The sequence below is a fragment of the Monodon monoceros genome, unplaced genomic scaffold (genome assembly GCF_005190385.1).
Source record: "Monodon monoceros isolate NGI ecotype Baffin Bay Population unplaced genomic scaffold, NGI_Narwhal_1 Super_Scaffold_12, whole genome shotgun sequence".
NCBI classification, from domain to species: Eukaryota; Metazoa; Chordata; class Mammalia; order Artiodactyla; family Monodontidae; genus Monodon; species Monodon monoceros.
In genome coordinates, this window is record NW_021703768.1 from 51742596 (window position 1) to 51763030 (window position 20435).

Here is a 20435-nt window from a genome sequence, read left to right on the forward strand (position 1 = left end):
CCACGTGGCAGAGCAGTTCTCCTGAGTTCCCTTATCCCGCTGCTCTCTGCCCGGGTGCCCCTTCCCAATAAAGTCTTTTGCTTTGCCAGTACGTTTGCCTCCTCGGACAATTCATTTCCAAGTGTTAGACAAGAGGATTGGTGAGGTTGGGTGAGCAAATGCAGACCCTTTAAAGCAATACTGCGTGCTACCCATTCCATGGGCCCCAACTCTCCAGGTTTAGGGGAATCTTCCTACAGCTAAAACATGCATGGGAAACCCAGAGGATGGTACACCATGCGATCGGGAAAGGTTTCTAAAACGCACCAGAGCCCTCTCTCAGGCCCTGGAAGGGTTCCCCCTTCCAGTAACATCTCTAAGTAACTTAACTGCATCCCAGAGCAAAGCTCAAGAATATTTATGCAAATACAAAAACATACAGCACCCAGTAGGGTAAAATTCATGATTCTGGCTTCCAATCAACCCTCAGCTGAAGGAAAGAAGCAGAAAAGGAAGAGGAAGGAATAAAGGTCTATCTCAGAAATTTTATGGATGTTATAGTCACCTCCTCTCCTATCTTACGGCTATTAATATTTTCTTCTTTACACATCATAGTATTGTTTGAATTATTACAAAAGCATCCATTACTATTGTTATTTTTAAAAACTTGGTCAACAAAGTGAATCACTAAAGTGAGAATACCAAACAAAAAGAGAACAAGAGAAATTTCTGCAGTGCTTTGAAAGGATGAAGTTCTCTCTCTCCCTACTTCCTTTGCCTCCTCTTTCTGCCTACCTTTGCAGAAAGTCCTCAGTTTCTTTACCTCAATCTCTAACCTGTCCTTCCTTTCTCAGGTTAACTGAATACAGAATGCATGGCTAGTTTTTGGAGAAAATTTTGTTCTTGCCGTTGATATTTAAATTGGCAGATTTTAACGTCTTACACATACTTCTCAAAGAAGAAGGGGTACTTCTCAACAGCCCCTCACTGGTAGTTCAATGCCTTTTGTTCTGCTCTCTACCCTGCTTGCCCGGCCCTGCTCGTTTGCCTGAAACCCATCTGCCCTGTCCCTGGGCAAAGGGAATTTCAACTTTGGCTGCATCCGTTCACATGGCAAACACGTCCCACACCACACCTCCCGTTCTCCTTCAGGTGGAATCTCTTTCTGGCATGGAGTGGGGACGCCTCCGTGAATTGAGGGAAAGTGTAGAGAAGTCAGGAGAACGTGGAGAAAGCAGACGAAGGGAGAGGGAGAAAAAGGTAGAAGGCCGGAGATCGGCAGATAATAGGACCACTCAGTAGCGGGAGGGAGAAGCGCGTGTAAAGCGACCAGACACCATGGGGACGAGGGGAGGAGAGCGAGCAGAAGAGGCGCGCCCAGGCTGACCGCCCAGGCAGTCAGCCCTGCATCGCAAGAGGCGAGCACGGCCGGAGGGGTCCGCGGGCGGGGCGGGACGTGTGTAGCCAGGGCAGATCGGGGGCTTAGCGTGCCCCTGCCCGCAGCCGCCCGAGATGAGCGAGGCCAGCCGGGTGTGCTCCGGCTACTACAGCCTCAACCGCAGCTTCGTGGAGCCCTTCCAGTGTCCCCGGCGCGGCGAGGGGGCCACGCTCATCTACTGCTGTGGCTTCGCTGACCTCAAGTACTGCTGCAGTGAGCCGGGCAGCTACTTCCCCTACAAGCACAGCTACATGTGGAGCCTCAGGTGAGTAGGCAGGGGGCTGGCGGCCATGGGGCTGGGGAGGCGACAAGTCGTGCCACGACGAGAGGAGGGAGGTCGCCCGCGTCCTTGCGACCTGCTCGGATCCCCCCGGGGGGACAGGAGCCTCCGAGGGCTGATGAGGGCCCTGCAGAGAACCCACTCGGTGCCACCCCCATCCGGCGAGGGTCGGGCAGTGGCGCCAGAAGTGTGATTACGCCGGGGTCCCCGGGCGAGGCGCGCGCGGGAGAAGAGCGGGCTCTGCGCCCAGGGCGCAAGCAGGGCCGCCCGGCGGGAGCGGACTACTCTTCACTCTCTCTCGCCGGCACCAGTCCGAGGCCTGCGGCTCTGCGGGCAGAGAAAGACAAGCACATAACTTAAGGAGGAGGTTTTAATTCTCTTTTTGATTTGTTTGGGCATTTGGTGCATTTGAATGGAAAAGGAGCTCCTTTGAGACTCAATGCGTTAACCAAAGATCAGAGTATTTTAAGCCTCTTTGCCGGTGAGAAGGAATTGGCTGTATCCTTTAAAGTATCAAGAAAGGGTGTGTGTGTGTGTGTGTGTGTGTGTGTGTGTGTGTATGTTTCGACACGCATAGGCAACAGGGCTTTGTAATTTGCCCTCTCAGTTGATCTCACACTGACCCCCAAACAGAAGTGGAGACCCACAGAGAGGAAGAGTTTCAGTTGCTGTGATTACACACTCCGTTGAACCTTTGCAGGACACCCCCTTTCTCAACACTTGAGCTCTTTGGCCATTGCTGGAAAGTGAAGAGACTTTCAAAGGTGGTGTCTTTCTTGCCTCTTTTTCCTATGATGGTAATTTAACATATTCCAATTCGTATTTACACAGATATTTTCATTACAAAATGCTTTTCCCCCCTCCACTCCAAAGGATTGCAGACTTAGAACCTGATTCTTTCATTTTGCCTGGAGAATGAATGGGGTGCCAGGGTTACAGGAAAGAACTGCCACCCCACCTCAAACTGTTACTGACAAATTAGCTTATGTCTGGGAGAGAGAGAGAGGCTAACTCTGCTAAGTAAGAAGAAGAGTATTAGTTCTCCCAATCTCCTACCATGGTCCAGACTTTAGCACACATGTCAAGTCTACAGCAAATGACCTTAAATGTTATTTCTTAGAGCAGTAATTTGTTTTTGCACACTGCAAGCTTCAAAAAAAATCTCAAAAGGAGTGCCTACTTACCAACAAGTTCAACTAACAAAGTTGTATCATGCCAGAACAGGAAATGATGACAATTTATCCCTATTACTTGGGGAAGCAATTTGTATTGAGCTGGCATATTATCCGGCCTTTTGGAAAATAACATAGTAGCATAGCGCTGAGTCTTTGGAGGTGTTAATAATGGTGGCAGCACCTCCATGAGAGACTGGCAACTCTTAAGTCAAACTCAATTGGAAAAGTGCCTGGGATTCTCAGGTCCCTGAATAGTTCCAAAGTGACAAGCAGCAGAGGATAGAAAACCTTCCTAAGGTTTATGAGGGCACAAAGGAATGAACAGCTTGCTGGGGTCTTCATTTAGCATTGACAATGCAGCTCAGTTCCTGGGAAATATGAAAATCATTTCAACTGATGGCATCAGTTGGCAATGTTAAACCTGGGCTTCTATATGTATATGTATAGCTGATTCACTTTGTTATAAAGCAGAAACACACCATTGTAAATCAATCATACTCCAATAAAGATGTTAAAAAAAAACCCACCTGGGGTTCTTCCTTAGTTATTGAGCTCTGAGAACACAACGGGAAGGTAAAAATTTAGAACTTCATTTCCCTCATATTCTTTGCTCTCTCCCCTAATTTACAATAGTCCAACTGTGAAAAATATCCCAGAAGTCATTAGCATTTGTTCTGAGATTCTGCAGCCACTGCAGAAAGGCACAGGTATGGTACCTCCAGGTGAATGAAGTTGCTACGTAGGAGAATTCATTAATGTGACAGCAGCTACAGACCCTCTCTCAGGGACTGCAAAGCAAACTGCCCTATGGTGCTGTGAGGAAAGCATAATTCTCCCTTTTCTGTGTCTGGCCCACTCCCATCTCTTCTCCTCTTATAAATCCCTAACCTCTAAGGGTTTCCTTTGGAAACCTTCAGGACCTAGGAAAATAATGTGTGTTGCACAGGGCTACGCTTGAGGTCAATAAGTTATTTGTTGAAATGAATATTTCAGGAGATTCCCAGAGCTCCATCTTTATCTAGAGTTTTGCATGCATACAGCAACATTTCTATAAAGTGGAACTATGACAGTGAAACAGTTTGTCAGGATTATGAAGAACATCCTTTTATAACAGGAAGAAGTGACAACCTTTGTTTTTGTTTTTCTTTCCAATCATGTGGCCTGGTTTTTAAACTGTGTACATGTAAAGTCTGTAATACATACATTGAATTTAATTGACAATTTTACTTTTAATTGACTAAATTATTTTTTCACTTTGAAGATTTTTTTTTTTTTACGGTACACGGGCCTCTCACTGTTGTGGCCTCTCCCGTTGCAGAGCACAGGCTCCGGATGCACAGGCTCAGCGGCCATGGCTCACGGGCCCAGCCGCTCCGCGGCACGTGGGATCTTCCCAGACCGGGGCACAAACCCGTGTCCCTTGCATCGGCAGGCGGACTCTGAACCACTGCGCCACCAAGGAAGCCCTGAAGGTGTTTTTAATAACCGGGTTCTCATTTCAGGGATCTTTCCAGATGTCTGGCCTCCTAGCTGCTTTATGAAGCAGATAATATTAATTAAGTGGATTATGTTCCCATGTGTCTGTGCAGTCCTAACCCTCCCTACACATATGATCTACAAAAGTCAGCTTTGGTGCAAACAAGCATGAAAGAGGAGTTGCCAGAGCCAGGGAGTCTACCCCTTGGAAGAGAGGGCATCAAGTGAGGGCAAACTCCAATTTAAATATGCAACTATATACTGACTCTAGCCAGAAAATTACCCAGTCTTCACTTCTGTGCAGGGCTAGGGGAACTGGGCTGATAGTAATTAACAAGCACAAGAATCCTTTGAAGTCTGCCCCCATGTCTGGCTCAGGAGGCAATCTCTAAATTGCAAGGGGGCTTTATCTCCTTAAATTAAGGATTAGTAGGATGAGCTTAGCCCCTCACTTTTAATTTTGTTCTTCCTCCCAAAGCAGTGACACACCTAGCACCCCTGGTCAAATTCTCCCTTCCCTCACTTTCGGCATGTCACATTTGTTCGCGCCCTAATCTCTGGGAAATAGCAGAAGCTGAAAGGCAAGACAGGAAAATAATGAAGGAAAAGATCACTACTTTTCAGTGATCATTTCAATGATTGTTACTTTTCAATGATGATTACTTTTCAATGACTACTAATGGATCAAGCACCAGTCAATTATCATTTATTTCCATTTATGAAACATTAATTACAAGCTAAATACTCTATTAAACACTTTTAATAAGTGTGCACACGACTATGGGAAAGTCAATAGAAGTATCTGCTCTTGAGCAGCTTAAAATCTAATTATAGGTATTTACATACCCACACATATATTGCTCATGAAAGTAAAGTACATATGTTTGCATATTAGTCTTGCAAGATAATTTTCTTTTTTCTAAACTTCTTTTCCCATTTAAAAATAAGTTCACAGGTTTGTGAAAATTGTATTATTTCTCAAGTGATTAGACTTATAGATAACTGTATCAGAAGGAATTGTTACAAATTTAGTGCAAATAATATCATATTTACACTGTATTTTTAGAGAAAAGTACAAGGGTTTCTTCCTAAATGCTAGAAGCTATTGGTGTTATGCTCTTTTAGAAAGGAAAAATTCAGATTGAACATGAACTTTATATAAATTTCATAAACACTGCTTTCCTTTAATTAAACTTTCTTCTCCTCTCTTGTAATGGTTGTGGTTTTGTATATTAATACATGATAACTCCCATACATGTCTCCAAAATAAAAGTTCTACACTTCCGGTAAACATTTGTTTCACTGTTTTTGCAGAGGTAGATATCTTTCTATTCATCTTTTATTGGTGAACCTAATCTTTCCTCCTAAAATATATTAATAATAGAGGTTTATCTGATAGAAATGTTTTTGAACGATCCCTAGAGAATCATGTGACCTTTTACTGTAATATGAATTCACATGGTATTCTATACCAATATTAACATATAAATGTATAGAGAAATATCATAAGAATTTGATGGTAGAAAAAGGTGAGCCATAGATTTCAATCATATACTGCTTATAATAAAACATAATTTGGTATGAATGACTGAAGCAAGTATTAACAATATTTAAACCTTTGTTTTATGTGCAAACAAGTTTGTGTGACAGTCACAGTGTTTTTTCTGTTTTCCTCAGCATTGGCGCTCTGATTGGACTGGGAATTGCTGCCCTTGTTTTACTTGCCTTTGTCATCAGCGTCTGTGTTCTTTGCTACTTATTTCTGTATACAAAGCCTCAAAGATTAGACACTGGCCTTAAACTTCAACACCTAGAGGCTACTTCCACTCAAGAAGGTAATCAGTAACTGTTATTTGTAACCAATTACCTGTACTCTGTTCAAAATAATAACCCGTACCTGGGTGACAGATCATTCTGTTAGCAATGAATGCTTTTTAAAAATTCAGTTTATTATATGTCTTTATAAAAATTCACGTTAAATTAGGTCTTAATGATGAAATACCTTGGAGGGATTGTGCCCAAGGAAAGATAGTGGCAGGATGTAAATATTCTCATGAAAAAATAATACACTGATCCAGTAAATCCACTTTGATTTATTTATGTGTCTCTCAGTTTTAAAGGTTGTATTCTCTTGGAATTTTTAAATTTTGTTTCTGATGGAGCCAAAGAAGTCAGATAGAGGAACAAAATATCCGATAATTAATTGTCAGTGTTGCATTGCTCTAGATTGGTTAGTCAGTAGTCAGTTAGGCATTACCTGTGTGCCTATGGTATGCAGAATTCAGAGGAGGTGTATTAAGTAATTCAGAGTCAAATAAAAGAAACTAAAGAATAAATAGAAGTCAGTCTTTGTTCTTGAATAGATCACAAACTAGTTACGCTATACAGGTATGTGTGTGTGTGTGTTTGTGTGTGTAGTGCAAGTATAAATGTTTATGTAAGGTTTTCAGAACTGAGTCTCTTTGTTATCTTAATTATAATGTGCTACACATACTACTCATTATCATTATGAAACAGAAAGAATTGTTAAATTTTTTTGTGAATATAAATTTCTATTAGTGTATTTTAAAAGTAGTGATCATGAATTTTATTTAGATATATGTATTTTGAATATATTTTTAATAAAAATTTAGAATCTCTATATTACAGATATATATGTTTAGAATAAGACACAGGTGCTTACTAACTTCTATTTAAAAAGTGAAAAACTTTCTTCCAAAAAATTTAGAAAATTTCCTTCCCATATGCTCCATTTTAGCTGAATCCAGAAACATGTTTATGGAGTACATGCTCTGCGATCTTCTCAAATACACCAGCACCGCATGATTACTTTAGCTCTAGTTTTCTTCTCTGTAGCGATCTCAGAGGGTGCCCTGTATCACAAAGCAAGAAGCCAAGATCCCTTTGGAGTTCTTTTTCTGAAGTACTGTTTGGAGATTACATGGCCAAATTGACCAGTTGTTAGCTGAATTTAGTCCGATGGCTTAGACTCTGTTTCTCCACAGGCAAAATGAAGCAGTGGATTATCAAATAATCAAAAAGTAAAATCAATTTTTGTCTCAATTGCTTAGATAATTTAAAGTATCAGTTCTAAAATTTTATTGTGTGTAAGAATCACTTAGGGAGTTTCTTAAAACCACGAACTCCAGACTCTGCATTTTAAAACAAATAGCTCCTCTTCCTGCCCTGCCCTTGCTCCCCTGCTGTCTACTCTCCACAGAGAAGCCAGAGTGAGCCTGGTAAAACCTAAGTCAGGTCAGGTCACTACTCTGGTCAAAACCCTAATTGCTTCCCATCTTTCAATAGATATGGAGTCCTAAATGTGAACTATGGGGGCTTTTGTGGTCTGCCCTTTACACCTTTATTTCTAGCATCTTATGCCCAGCCACCTTGGCCTCTTTGCTGTTCCTTGAAATTCCTGCCTCAGGGCCTTTGCACATGCTGTGCCCATTGTCTGGAATGTTTTTCCCTCACTTTCACTTTCTTCAAATCTTTACTAAAAGTCACCTTCCCAGCGAGTTCTTCCCTGGTCACTCAATCTGCATCTTTAACTTCAACATTTCATGCCTTCTTCCTGCTTTACTTTTCTCCTAAGCACTTACCACTAATCAACTATATATTTTACTTACCTGTTGTCCAATTTTTCTCTACTCCAACTAGAAAGTAAGTTCCAGGAAAGTAGAAATTTTTGTCTTGTTTGCTTACTACTGTTTCTCTAGTGCTTAGAACACAACACATGTTTGTTGAATGAATTGAATGAAGTAGCACTGTACCTCTGTCGTAGGTGATCAAAGGAGCATGTTTATTGTCACCATTATAGTCATCAAACATTCACGGAGTGCCTCTTCTATACAATGCAGTGTGCTAAATAAAAATTGATTATTTTTCTTGATATTTTTCCTGATCTATCTCAGGGACTGCTCCAGAATTTTATTTCAAGCTGGATCTGAGAGCCCAGCAACAGAATTAGTTGGCTTGTTGACTCAAGTCTTTGTAGTCTTATGGCTCTTTAGCTAAGGAGATCCATTAGTGCACTTCCTATGTAGTTAGTTGAGGCTACTTTCTTACAATGAAATATCCCCACTCTGGCCCTCTGAAAAACACTATGTTTATCAAGTCAGCAAATTAATTCAATACACCTTTCCTGAGTGCTTGCTCTTGGTAAGGCAGAATTTTATATGATCATTGCCTTCTGCTGCTTTCAAATTAGATGATTTTGGGCCCTTTGGTTGACATTAACCAAATAAGACATAGTGGAGAGCAGAAAACAAAATAGGTAATCCAAATGTCACCTGGAATAGGAAGAGAAAACGGTTCATATTTGAAAGCGACCCTTCAAAGTGATAATTAAAAACCATTGCTGTGCCTATTATTAAATATGCATGCTTCATTCCAGTGATTCTCCCACCTAGGGATAAATGTCAGTGTTCTAGCTAGTGAGAAAACAAGGCTTTATTCCACTTAAGGAATGCCTTAAAGGTTAGGAACATTATGTTTGTGTAATAATTAAGCAAGTAAAATTACATTGGAGGAAAATTGGTTTCACCAGTTTACCACTCCTTTCTTTGAAAACTTTCTGTTCTTAAGAGTCAGCCTCCCATTATTTTAATTTTTAGAATTGAGACTTTTTTCATTATAGGCAATTTGAATGGCCTAAAGGGAAACGTGCTTTTGTGCACATACTAAAACTGACTTAAGGCACTAGACTTTTTTGTTTCTGTAAATGACAGTAGCATTAAAGAAGAAACAACAGGCCCAAAACGGAGCCCTTTGTGCTAAGCCCCACATCAGCAAACCAAAACCTTACCTCACTGCAGTTTCAGCCTCTCCCAGGAGTGAAATTTTAAACCTATCCGTCTGGAATTTCCTGATCAACACTAGTAAGGTAATCTTCAGGATAGACCCCTGCCCCTCCCCTAAAGGAAGGTGACCTGCCTGAAAAAAAATCCTTTCTTTTGTTTATGACTTCCTTGTCCTATCCCCTTCTGCCTATAAGACTCTTCATTTCCTACATCTTTTCAGAGCCCCTTTCTACTTGTTAGATGGGATGCTGTCCAATTCACAAGTCGTTGGATAAAGCCAACTAGGTCTTCAAATTCACTCAGCTGAATTTTGTTTTTTTAACAATAGTCTAAGTCTAAAATAGTCTAATCTTAGACTATTTTGCCAAGATTTTTCTTTCATGTACCTTTGTTCTATTGGGGTTCATTATTTTTAATGTATACAATTTAAGACTTTATACATTTTGAATTGATCCTGAAAATAGCAGGTCTCTCTCTGGTAGTGCCTGTAGAGTTTAATTGGGCTACCTCCAGGGCTCACTTTGTACAGAGGTTCTATTGCTAAGCAATTGATCAGTCTTTACATTGTGTTCCATAATCATTTTCTTTCTTTTTAACTTTCGTGTTTTGAGTTACGCCTGTATCAAATGCCAATGTTTAAAAGAATACCGTGGTTTGTAAATTGTACTGTATTGGACAAACAGTTCTGAGCAGAAGATGGCTGTGTGAAGGGCATCTTTCTGAGTAGACACCCCTGGGGCGAGGGCTCATTTCATAAGACGTGCAAGAATTAATGGTTAATGGGGGAGCAATTAAAGGGATGAATGTCTTAGATCCCTGCTTCCCAAACTTTTCCACTGGAGAATCCTTAAAGGTAGATAAGAAAGGAATGTGTACCTCCAGAATTCCAAGGGTTAGAATGGAAAGCCCTGGCTTGTGAGCTTTAAATTATGTGAAGTTGCCCATTATATTTTTTAAATTATGGGAATTTTTAATTTGATTGCTAATATAATGACTTGTTTTACTCTAATAATAACATTATATCCTTTCCATTTCTGAGTAAAACTGATGCTCCAAGAAGATAAAATATAGTCATCCTGCGGTTTTGAGTATCCATTGACACCCTAGGGTTGTGGAGAGGGGTGGAGAATCGAGAGGGTTCTTAGAAGTAGAGTTTTTGATGAAAATAAGAAGGGCAGAGAGTAGAGCTGCTTGACACAAATAAAATAATATTGTTGTATGGGAATAACAGACAACTCCAATTATCTATTATTTGGTAGTCTCTTTTGCAAAGGCAGGCAATATAAATGGAAAAGGGTAAGCAAATCAGCAGAAAGGCACAGGTTGTCTAGGAGAAAAGCATAAATTATATATAGAATACTGAGAAAGCAAGCAAATTTGACGACTGTGTATACAATTGTTTGTTCTGCCTGTGAGCAAAATGGGACTTGGACCGTTCAGAATAGTCTACTATATTTCTTCTTAGAAGACACCCTTATACCCCTGGAAAGAAAACCTTTCCCTTAATTCACTTTCATTTTAGGAAAATTAGAAAATATAGAAAAACAAATAAACAAATAACTTCATCCATGATCCCACCACACAGAGATAACAGATATTAACACCACGGTGAATATCCTTCATGGATTTTTTTCTATATATCTATAGATACATGTATATATAACAAAATTGGGAAAAAAATGAATCCTATAACAGCTTTTCTTTTTTCACTGAACAACAATGGCATCATCGTTTGCCAATAAATAAACACCACTTTTAATGATTACATTTTATTACCTTGATGGAGTGCTACGAATTTTTATTCTCTTATTTTGACATAGTTCACACTTCCAGAAAAGTTGCAAGAAAAGTATAGAAAAGGTTGTATACCTTTTCCCAGATTTACTAATTGTTAATATTTTACCTCACTTTTTTCAAAATTGACTTTCTTTTGATGTATATTTTCTGAACCATTTGAAAATAATTTGCAGATATCATGCTTTTTAACCACAAATATTTCAGTATGTGTTTCTTAGGAACAAGGATTTTTTTTCCCTACATAATTACAGTACATTTATCAAAGTCAGGAAATGTAACAGTGATATAGTAATATTATCTAATTTGCAGTTCATATTAAAATTTTCCAATATCCTTAAATAGCTATTTTTTTCTTATCTACGATCTAGTCCAGAGTTACATCTTGTAATTAGTTATCATATTTCTTTAGCCTTTTGTTTTTGTTTTTTGAAACTTATTTTTATTTTAAATCATCCTTTTACCTTTCTTTTTTTCCACTGAAGTATAGTTGATTTACAATGTTGTGTTAGTTTCTGGCTATACAGCAAAGTGAGTCAGATATATATATATATATATATATATATATATATATATATGAGAATATACAAAGTTACTATTTTTCCTTTTGCCATTACTAAGTAATTTGTTGGGAGATATGAAAAAATCCTGTTCCTCCTCCAACTTTCACGCACCCATTGATGGCTCTTGACTGAATGTTTTCATTCAAAATTTCAAGATAATTTTAGAATTATTATTATGATAGCTATGAAATGGTGATTTTCTAACCTCATCATTCCTTCTGTGTTTATTAGTTGTTATTCTACTACAAGGAAGAGCTTTCCCTTTCCCCCTATTTACCTATTAATTAATTTATTAATATCAGTATGGACTCAGATTTTTTATTCTAAAATAGTCTATTACTATCATCATTTATTGATTCTTAAATTATCTCAGATTTGGCCTGTGGGAGCCCCTTTAAACTGGGTCCTATATCCTTTTGAAATATGTCCATCATTTTTTGAGCATTTTTTTTTGCTCTCTGTCACAAAATGTTCTTGAGCAGCCTGTGCTTTTCCTGTTCCAGCCCTGAAATCTGCCATTTTTCCAAGAAGTCTCCAAGAAGTTGCCCTTTTAGTTGGAATGGTGTTTAGAAACCAGTCTGGGTATATCATATTTTATTAAATTATTGACTTTGAACTAGCTTCCATTTTTTCTATTATACACAAGCATTGAACATTGAAGTATTTTCCTAGCATAAATCCCTAGGAATGGAATTGCTGACCAAAGATTTGGTACATATAAAAGTCTTTGGATACAAATTGCTAACTGTCCTCCAGAAAAGTACTATTTCATGAGTATTTTTATTTCAAAAGATATATATCTTACTAATTTCACTGAGGGAAACAATACAGTGTTTTATTTTAAATTTATCTAATTATGAGCAAGGGTGGACATTTTCATATTTATTTGTCATTGTTTTTGTGGTATATTGTTGCTCATATCTTATACACATTTTTCTATGGGGGTGTTCATTTTTCATTGCTTTATAGGAACTTTCCATACAGTAACTAAATTCTTTTTCACACATATTGCAAGTATTTTTCATAGTTGTTCCCTTTTTAATTTTATGTGACAATTTTTCAACTGTAGAAGTTTCTCCTTTTGTGATTTCTTCCTTTAATTTCATACTTAGAAAGTTCTTACTTCACTTTAAGGTATAAAGATATTCACCTATATTTTCTTCTAATACAATACATACATTCACTTGTTTTTTAACATTTAAATCTTTAATAAGCCTGGAATTAAAATTTTTGTGTAAAGTGTGAGGTAGGGATATGCCTTTATTTTTATTTTACAAATGAGCCAATTGTCTAAATATTTATTGGGAAATCTATCCTTGTTTTCTTGCCAATTTAAAATGTCACCTTTGTCATCAACTAAATTCTTATATATACTGGGATCTGTTTTTAGACTTTCTGTTCTGTTAAATTTATCAGTCTGTTTATTCTTAAGCCAATAATATACTTTAAAAATTATTGTAGCTATATAATTTAATATCTAATTAGGGAAGATTTTCTCTTCCTTCCCATTATGCTTCTTTTTCAAAGTTTCTTAGCTACTCGTTTCAGTATTCCAAATAAACTTCTGAATCACATTGTCAAATTTTTAAAAATCAAGTGGCATTTTGATGGGTTTTGTACTAAATTTATAGATAACTTTGGGAGCTATTTTTCTTAGTAGCCTTAACATTGCTTCAACCAAATTCTACTCAAAATATTTATTAATTACGCTGCCACATTATTTTTAAATGCCATTCTTTGTTTCAGAGAGGCTTTAAAAACTCACTGAGATCTTAGTAGAAGATGGGGTAATTTGAACTCAATGGCAGAAAAGGTCACTTGTGTCTCCTAAAGGGGCCTTTCTACTGAAAATAATGAGTCTGGAATTTCCTACAACTCTTTTCGTTTCTAGAATGTAGAAAACCAAATTGCTCAGCAGAGCTCCTGCTACTTTTAGCATTTGTGAGTCCTCCTCAGGGAGCAGGGTTAGGCAATGCTGGCTGATGATGGAACCAAAAAGCAAAATAGAAGCCAGTCTCTCAATTGTGAAAATCCATTTAAAGGATTTAAAATATCAGCCAAATTCCTTTGTGAGCTATGTTAGTCATCTATAGTTGAATTTAACAATGCAGAAAAGAAAAAAAAATGTCCAATTGTGGAAAAAATAGGGTAGGAAAAACATTTCTGGAGAGAACTGCCTTCATTCCTTGATGGATGGGCAAAGCAAAAGGGCAAGTCTAAGATTCTAACTTTCACAATGAATTTTTAAGTGTATTTACACGAGATACCTGCGTATCCTCAAGGGGAAGGCAGGGCATTGAAGAAGGGAGAAGTCAGTAGGTCAGGAGGTCAGTAGGCAAGTTTTGCTCACTTCATCAGATCCAGTTCTTTGCATCGTACTAAATTTAAAGGGAAAATGTCCCCTAGTAAATAAAGAACACTTTTAGGGTGCAAATTTAAGATTGCTTGTTTCCACTAGAAAGAAATGCAGGATGAGTGGGATGTGTAGATTTCTACTAAAGTGAGCCAGCTGATTAGTCATTGAAGCTGCTGTTGGGCAGCAGATAGGTAATGCAGAAGCTAGAAGGACACAGGCAGATAATGGCAGAAAAGCTTAATTACCGCTCTGCCACATAGCCAGGAGATGAGACCTGCAGAGGGCCCAGCATTCTTTTGATATTTTGAAATGGCAGGTAAGAGCAGAGTTCATAGAAGATTTATAGGATAAATGGATCCCTGAGGAATGCTTCTGAAAATGAATGTAAAATTTAACTATTATAGAAAAAATATATTGGCCTACTTTGTGATGAGGATAGGCGGATTTTGTTTGATGAATTTGATTTAAATGGCGAATTTTATTTGCTTGATGAATTGCATTTAAATTTTGGCAAAGGCCAAAACAAAGCTTTAATTTAAATGCCAGGCTGAGAGGTATAGGATTAAAGGAAGGTTGAGATTTACATATGATGACCAGACTGAAGAAAAGAATAAAAATGGGACACTAGCAGCAGAAAGAGCAACTAATGTCAACCCAGGAAAGCACAGTGATGTTGGATCTTCCCAGTCTGCACTCAGGTAAAGAAAAGGAGAAATTAAATTAAAAAAACCCTTTATATGTAACAAATCCCTTAAGAGCTCAATGGTATAACAGATTTCTTGTTTAAAATTTAATCCATGTTGTAACCTCGTGACAGAAGAGGCAGCTGGTTTTATCTCTTCTCTGTTTAAGAAATTAGTTTCTATTTATTAAAGGAAAACTAGGAAAAGGTGACGTTGCTGAGACTTTTCCTCTTCTCTCTTTTAAAATCATTCCAAAGGGATGCAGTTAGCTGGACTCTGATATCACTACAGCACAGCCCACTTACAGCAGTTGTTTTTTCCATAATATGCCCAATTAATTCTATCTTACCAGAGGGATATACATTGAAAGCACGTTTGGACTTTTATAAGCTGCAGGAAGAGAGGGAACACCAGGGTGTTGACCTGCTAATCAAAGCTCCTGCTTCAAATAGTGTCAGTATGGTGTTTATATCAAATCTTTTCTTGTTCCTGTAGCAAATCAGTTTGGTTAGGGGAACTGCATTGCCTTAAGAAGCCAATCTAAGAAATGATCTTTGTACCTGCACTGGTTAGAAGGATCCAGTAGTCAAGGAAATAATGAATCAGGGCTGGGGAGTGGGGGGTTTTACAAGTCCTAGATGAAGGAAAATCTATTGATAGGATACTGGAATGTATTTTGCAAGCCTTTAAATCTCAGAGGACAGTAGACAGGTTAAACTCATTCAGTTGTTTCCAGAAAAACACGTAATGGAAACCAGAGCTGTCAGAATAGAGATGGCTTAAGAGAGAACCCCAGACTAAGGGGTTCTTAGAGAGAACCCCAAACTAAGTGAGGAAATAAATTCCTCAGTTTAACTCCCATAAAAAGAAAAAAAACCCTGTATGTGACAAGGTAGAAAAACCACCTTGAAAGTCTCACTAGAATATTAAGAATTTAAGTATGTAAAAAGCTTAGTAAACATGAAGGACTTGAATTAATCAAATGTTATAGTCTTCAGACTTCCAGGATTTCAAATAAAAGGTTAAAATTTTAGATGTTTGGGCTTCCCTGGTGACGCAGTGGTTGAGAGTCTGCTTGCCGATGCAGAGGACACGGGTTCGTGCCCCAGTCCGGGAAGATCCCACATGCCGCGGAGCAGCTGGGCCCATGAGCCATGGCCGCTGAGCCTGCGCGTCTGCCCCGCAACGGGAGAGGCCACAACAGGGAGAGGCCCGCGTACCGGAAAAAAAAAAAAAAAAATTTTTAGATGTTTAAAAAAATGCTAGAGGGGCAAGATAGGCGAAGAGGATTAAGAGGCAGAAACTATTATGTATAAAATAAGTAAGCTACAAGGATATATTGTACAGCATAGGGAATATAGCTAATATTTATAACTTTAAATGGAGTATAATCTATAAAAATATTGAATCACTATGTTGTATGCCTAAAACTAATATGATATAAATCAACCATACTTCAATAAACAAAGAAAAGAAATGCTTATATAAGATACAAATTCTGCCCAGATAATATGAAACTAATTTACATCTTAAACCCTTGGTCTTTTACCTTTACCTGCTGTGATACCAGAGAGTACAAATGATACTGAACCAATAAAAATAAGCCTACAAACATTTTGTTTTTCAAATATTACAAATGTTATATAAGGAAAATAGTTTCAAGGGTCTCTCTCTCTCTCTCTATATATATATATATACACCCCATTACTTAAGTATTTAGTAGTTAAATTTGAATCCATATATCTTTTAAAGTCTACTTTGCAAATAACAGTCAAGAATTTATCAAGAATTTATCAGGTCATCAAATTTTCATGCTAGCTTTCCCTACTACATTTATCTTAAACAATTTTGCTTGCTGACTGGGCAAAGAGCTACTTGCCAGGCTAGAAAATGTTGTGCCTACAACAAATTAACTATTTGTTGTTTTTGTTTAAAAATAAAATTATATAGTCAAAACATTATGATTGGATGTTTAGAAGTAGAACATTAATTTAACACCGAAAGAGTTCAGATGTAATGAAATAAAGCCATATATTGTACCGCTCTAGGCCCTATATTTTAAAATTATGATACTTTTAATATTAGCCCAGAGAATAATGCCACACATGTTTCAGGCCTATGGGCAAGATCTGGGAGCTGTAGTGAGACATCACCCTTCAAAACTTATCAATAATATTGCTCCTTTGAGTGTTGATCTATGAAAACCACCCATAGTGAGGGATGTCCTCAGTGACTCTAGAAAGCAGTCTATACAATTACCTATAAATGGGCAAAGCCAAGCAGTATGAACACACTTAAAGGTGAGGCTTAGACTTATCTAAAGAAAAAAGTGAAAAAGTCATATAAGAAGAGAGACTAGATGGCAAAAAAGTAGAGGAAAGCTACTTCTAATAGTGAAACCTCTTGGCTAGTGAGTCCCCCTTCCCCTTAGATAGGTTTGGAGCAGATTTTCCAAAACCTAAAGGACAAATAAGAGTTTTTCAAGCAAAGATTAGAGAGTTAGGGATATCAGGCAGCTGGAAGTATGCAAAGGCTTGGGGCAGAGAGAGAGCAAGAGAGCAGGCCAAGTCTGGGGAGCCTGTCAGTCAGTATTTCTGTATGTCTGAAATGCCAAGTACCAGCAAGGGAATGGGGCTAGCTGAGCCGGGACAGGGAAGTAGGGCTCATCCTCAGCCTAACCAAGAAATTAAGATTTGATCCTAAAGAATTTTAAGCAGAGAGAAGCTGATAGTAAATACTCTGAGGAAACATTATTAACTATTATTGTATTGCTGATAGTTTTGCATCTTTTCTCACTTAACATTGTATTCTGAGCATTTTCGATGTAATTAAAAATTTCTTGGAAATCACTTTTTCAGATTAAATGGCTGCATCACACTTATATATGATAATTTAGCAATTTCCCTATTATAAATTTAGGTTACTTACATTTTTTTGGTATTGAAAAGAATCAGTGAATATCTTTATAAGTTTTAGAGCTCATCTCTTATGGTTTCCTTGGGAACTTCATGCTAAAATCACAAGGTAGGAACACTCCAGACTTAAAAATAAATGTACCAGTTTACACTCCCATCATGCCATCCTACTAGCCCTGCTTTCTAGGGCCAAGCAGGACATCTCCCACTATGGGTTGATTTCATAGACTAACACTCAAAGGGGTAATATTATTGATAAGTTTTGAAGGATGATGTCTCACTACAGCTTCCAGATCTTGCCCATAGGCCTGAAACATGCATGGCATTATTCTCTGGGCTAATATTAAAAGTATCTTGTTTAAAACGTGGAGCCTTGAGTGGTACGATATATGGCTTTATTTCTTTTCTTCTGAAATTTTGTGACGGTAAAATAAATTACTTAAATTACTCTTGGCCAAGAAAGATTTTATCTGTTCCTAATTGAGACATGAAAAATGGTAATTACCTTTTGAATTTACATTTCTTTCTGACTAGTAAGATTGGAGATTCAGTAGATCTTTTGCCCATCTCTTTACTGATTAAGAGGTGTTAATGTCTTACATATTGATATGTAAATTCTGGTTATATGTTAGACATGAATCATGTGTTCTAAACATTTCTTCCCAGTTGGCTTTCAATCTTGTCTTTTGCAATCTACAACTTTAAAGTTTTTACTATGCCACACTTTCAATCTTATCATTTCACTCAACAAATTTATTGAACATTAGCTATGTACAATGCAATTCTTCTGCATCATCAATGAAAAATATAGTAAAAGATCTCTGGCATGTGGTGCTTACATTTTAGTGAGAGGAGACAGATAATAAACATAATAAAAAGGTAAATTATATTAGAAAATAAATGCTATGGGAAAAACTGGAGAGCAAAGGGATTGGGGATGGGGTGGGGGGAATGTAGGTTGCAATTTTAAATACAGTGTTTAGGTCCCATTGAAAAGGTGACTTCTGAGCAAGGATTGGAAATTAGGGAGTTATCCTGCAGACAATCTGAGGGAAGAGCATGCCAGACAGAGTGAACAGCCAGTGCAAAGACCCTGTGGCTGGAACATGCCTGAAATGTTTGATCAAAGAGGTTGGAGTGAATGAGAGGATGAAGTAGAAAAAGATGAAGTCAGGGAGATTAATGGTGTGTGTGTGTGTGTGTGTGTGTGTGTGTGTGTGTTGACATGTAGGCCATTATAAAGACTTGGGTGAAATGGAGGGTTCTTTGCAGAGGACACGCTTTGACTTACGTTTCAAAGGATCACTCTGAGTGTTGTGCTGAAAATAGAACAGTGGTAGCAGTGAAGGTGGTCTGATTTTGGATGTGTTTTTAAAAATGTAGTCAACAGGCTATCAGATAAATTGGTGGTGGGGATGAGGGAAGAGGAACCAAGGCTGACAGAGGTTTTTGTCCTGAGCAACTGAACACATGGAAGTTGCTGGCAATTGAGAAGAGGAAGACTGTAAGTGGATTGGGCTTTTTTTTTTTTTTTCCCCTGGGAATGATCCAAATATCAGTTTTGGACTAAGTTGGAGATGTCTGCTAGATATCCAAGTGGAGATGGCAAGTTGAGTCTGGAGTTCAGGAGAGGTGTGGGTTAGAGATACATATCTGGGAGTCATCAGCAGAGATGGTATTAAAAACTGTGGGACTAATCAGCCTAAGATGCTTGGGAGAGGAAACGGGATCAACAAGAAAGATGGAAAAGGAGCAATGGTGACACAGGAGCGAGTCAAGGAAGGGTGGCATCTGGGAAGCCAAGAAAGAAAATGCTGCTGATAGGTCAAATAAGATGTGGCTTGTGAGCTGAACTGTGGGTTTAGCAACAGGGGGTTATTAGTAACATCTGTGATTTCTTGCACTGCTTTTACATAATCATAAAATTATTTAAATATATTTAAATTTGTATATATTGGTGAAATATATGACATTATTTTCACACTTAATTTTTCTAACATCATTCATTAATAATCCATTTCTTTGCTATGAGCTTGCTAGTCTAACTTCTGATGAACAAATATCCACATTCCTCTACCCTTGTGCATTTTGGACTCATTTATATAGAACGAGTGAATGGGATTGTGGGATGAACATGCTCTTTTTAAATGTTACATCTCAACTGATTATAATGGCAAAGCCTTAAGATTGTTGTAAATTATTATGATCGATTTTAGTTTTGTTCCCTTTATGCATAAGGACAGTCACACTTTTATTAAGCAACCCAGAAATTGTTACCTTCTGATCAAATGTGTAGTTTCCTCCATGGAAGTGTGGAGAAAGAAAGGTAAGCATGGAAACGAAATCCTTACTTCTGTTACTGAGTATTTCCCTTATTTGACTTTCAGGAGAAAATGCTCAAAAACAACTTTGAAATGATTCAATTCTCACTCATCCATAAGGTCTTTAGAACAGCATATTTCCAACGTTCCTAAAAAGTTTATTTTTTTAAGGACAAATTTTAAAGTAAGATTTGATGTTATAATTTCAAATAATTATTTCATTTTGTTTTGTGTATTTGCAGGCAGCTCAAATAGAAAAACCAAAGCCCCCAGTTCAAATTCAACAAATGAAACATTCTATGAAGCTGATGATATAATTCAAGAAAAAACAATGGATATGACACAAATCAACACTGCTTACTGTTAAATATCCTGTGTTGTAAAAGCTCACTGGAGAGATGGAGCAACAAAAATAAAGAGTTCACTTCAAAAAGTTTGTAATAATACTTTTCAAAAACTCACCACGCACAAAGCAAGACACAGCTGCAGTTTTGATCATTCAATTAATTTATTAAACACCCACTAAGGTTTCTGATAGATTTCCATGTGCATAAGTTTACTTTTATTTGCTAATTAAGATGTTTCTACATTACATGAAATTATGTTAATACTTCAGGAGAAATTATAGAATTTATCAATAACAAGATAAGCAC

General features: G+C 37.7%; 2 protein-coding genes across 2 annotated transcripts in view; one reads left to right on the forward strand and one right to left on the reverse strand.

Moving 5' to 3' along the window:
- The first annotated feature begins 1335 nt into the window (after window positions 1–1335).
- On the forward strand, window positions 1336–20215 carry SHISAL2B (shisa like 2B). The gene is made up of 3 exons (XM_029218034.1): window positions 1336–1682; window positions 6026–6183; window positions 20025–20215. Exons 1-3 carry the CDS (start codon window positions 1492–1494, stop codon window positions 20147–20149), a joined length of 474 nt encoding a protein of 157 aa, XP_029073867.1. The 5' UTR covers window positions 1336–1491; the 3' UTR covers window positions 20150–20215.
- Window positions 1891–20435, reverse strand: part of SREK1IP1 (SREK1 interacting protein 1) — an 80228-nt gene continuing 61683 nt past the window's right edge. The window contains exon 6 of the mRNA XM_029218031.1: window positions 1891–2024. Coding sequence (XP_029073864.1) covers window positions 1891–2024 — 134 coding nt within the window. The remainder of the gene's footprint in view (window positions 2025–20435) is intronic.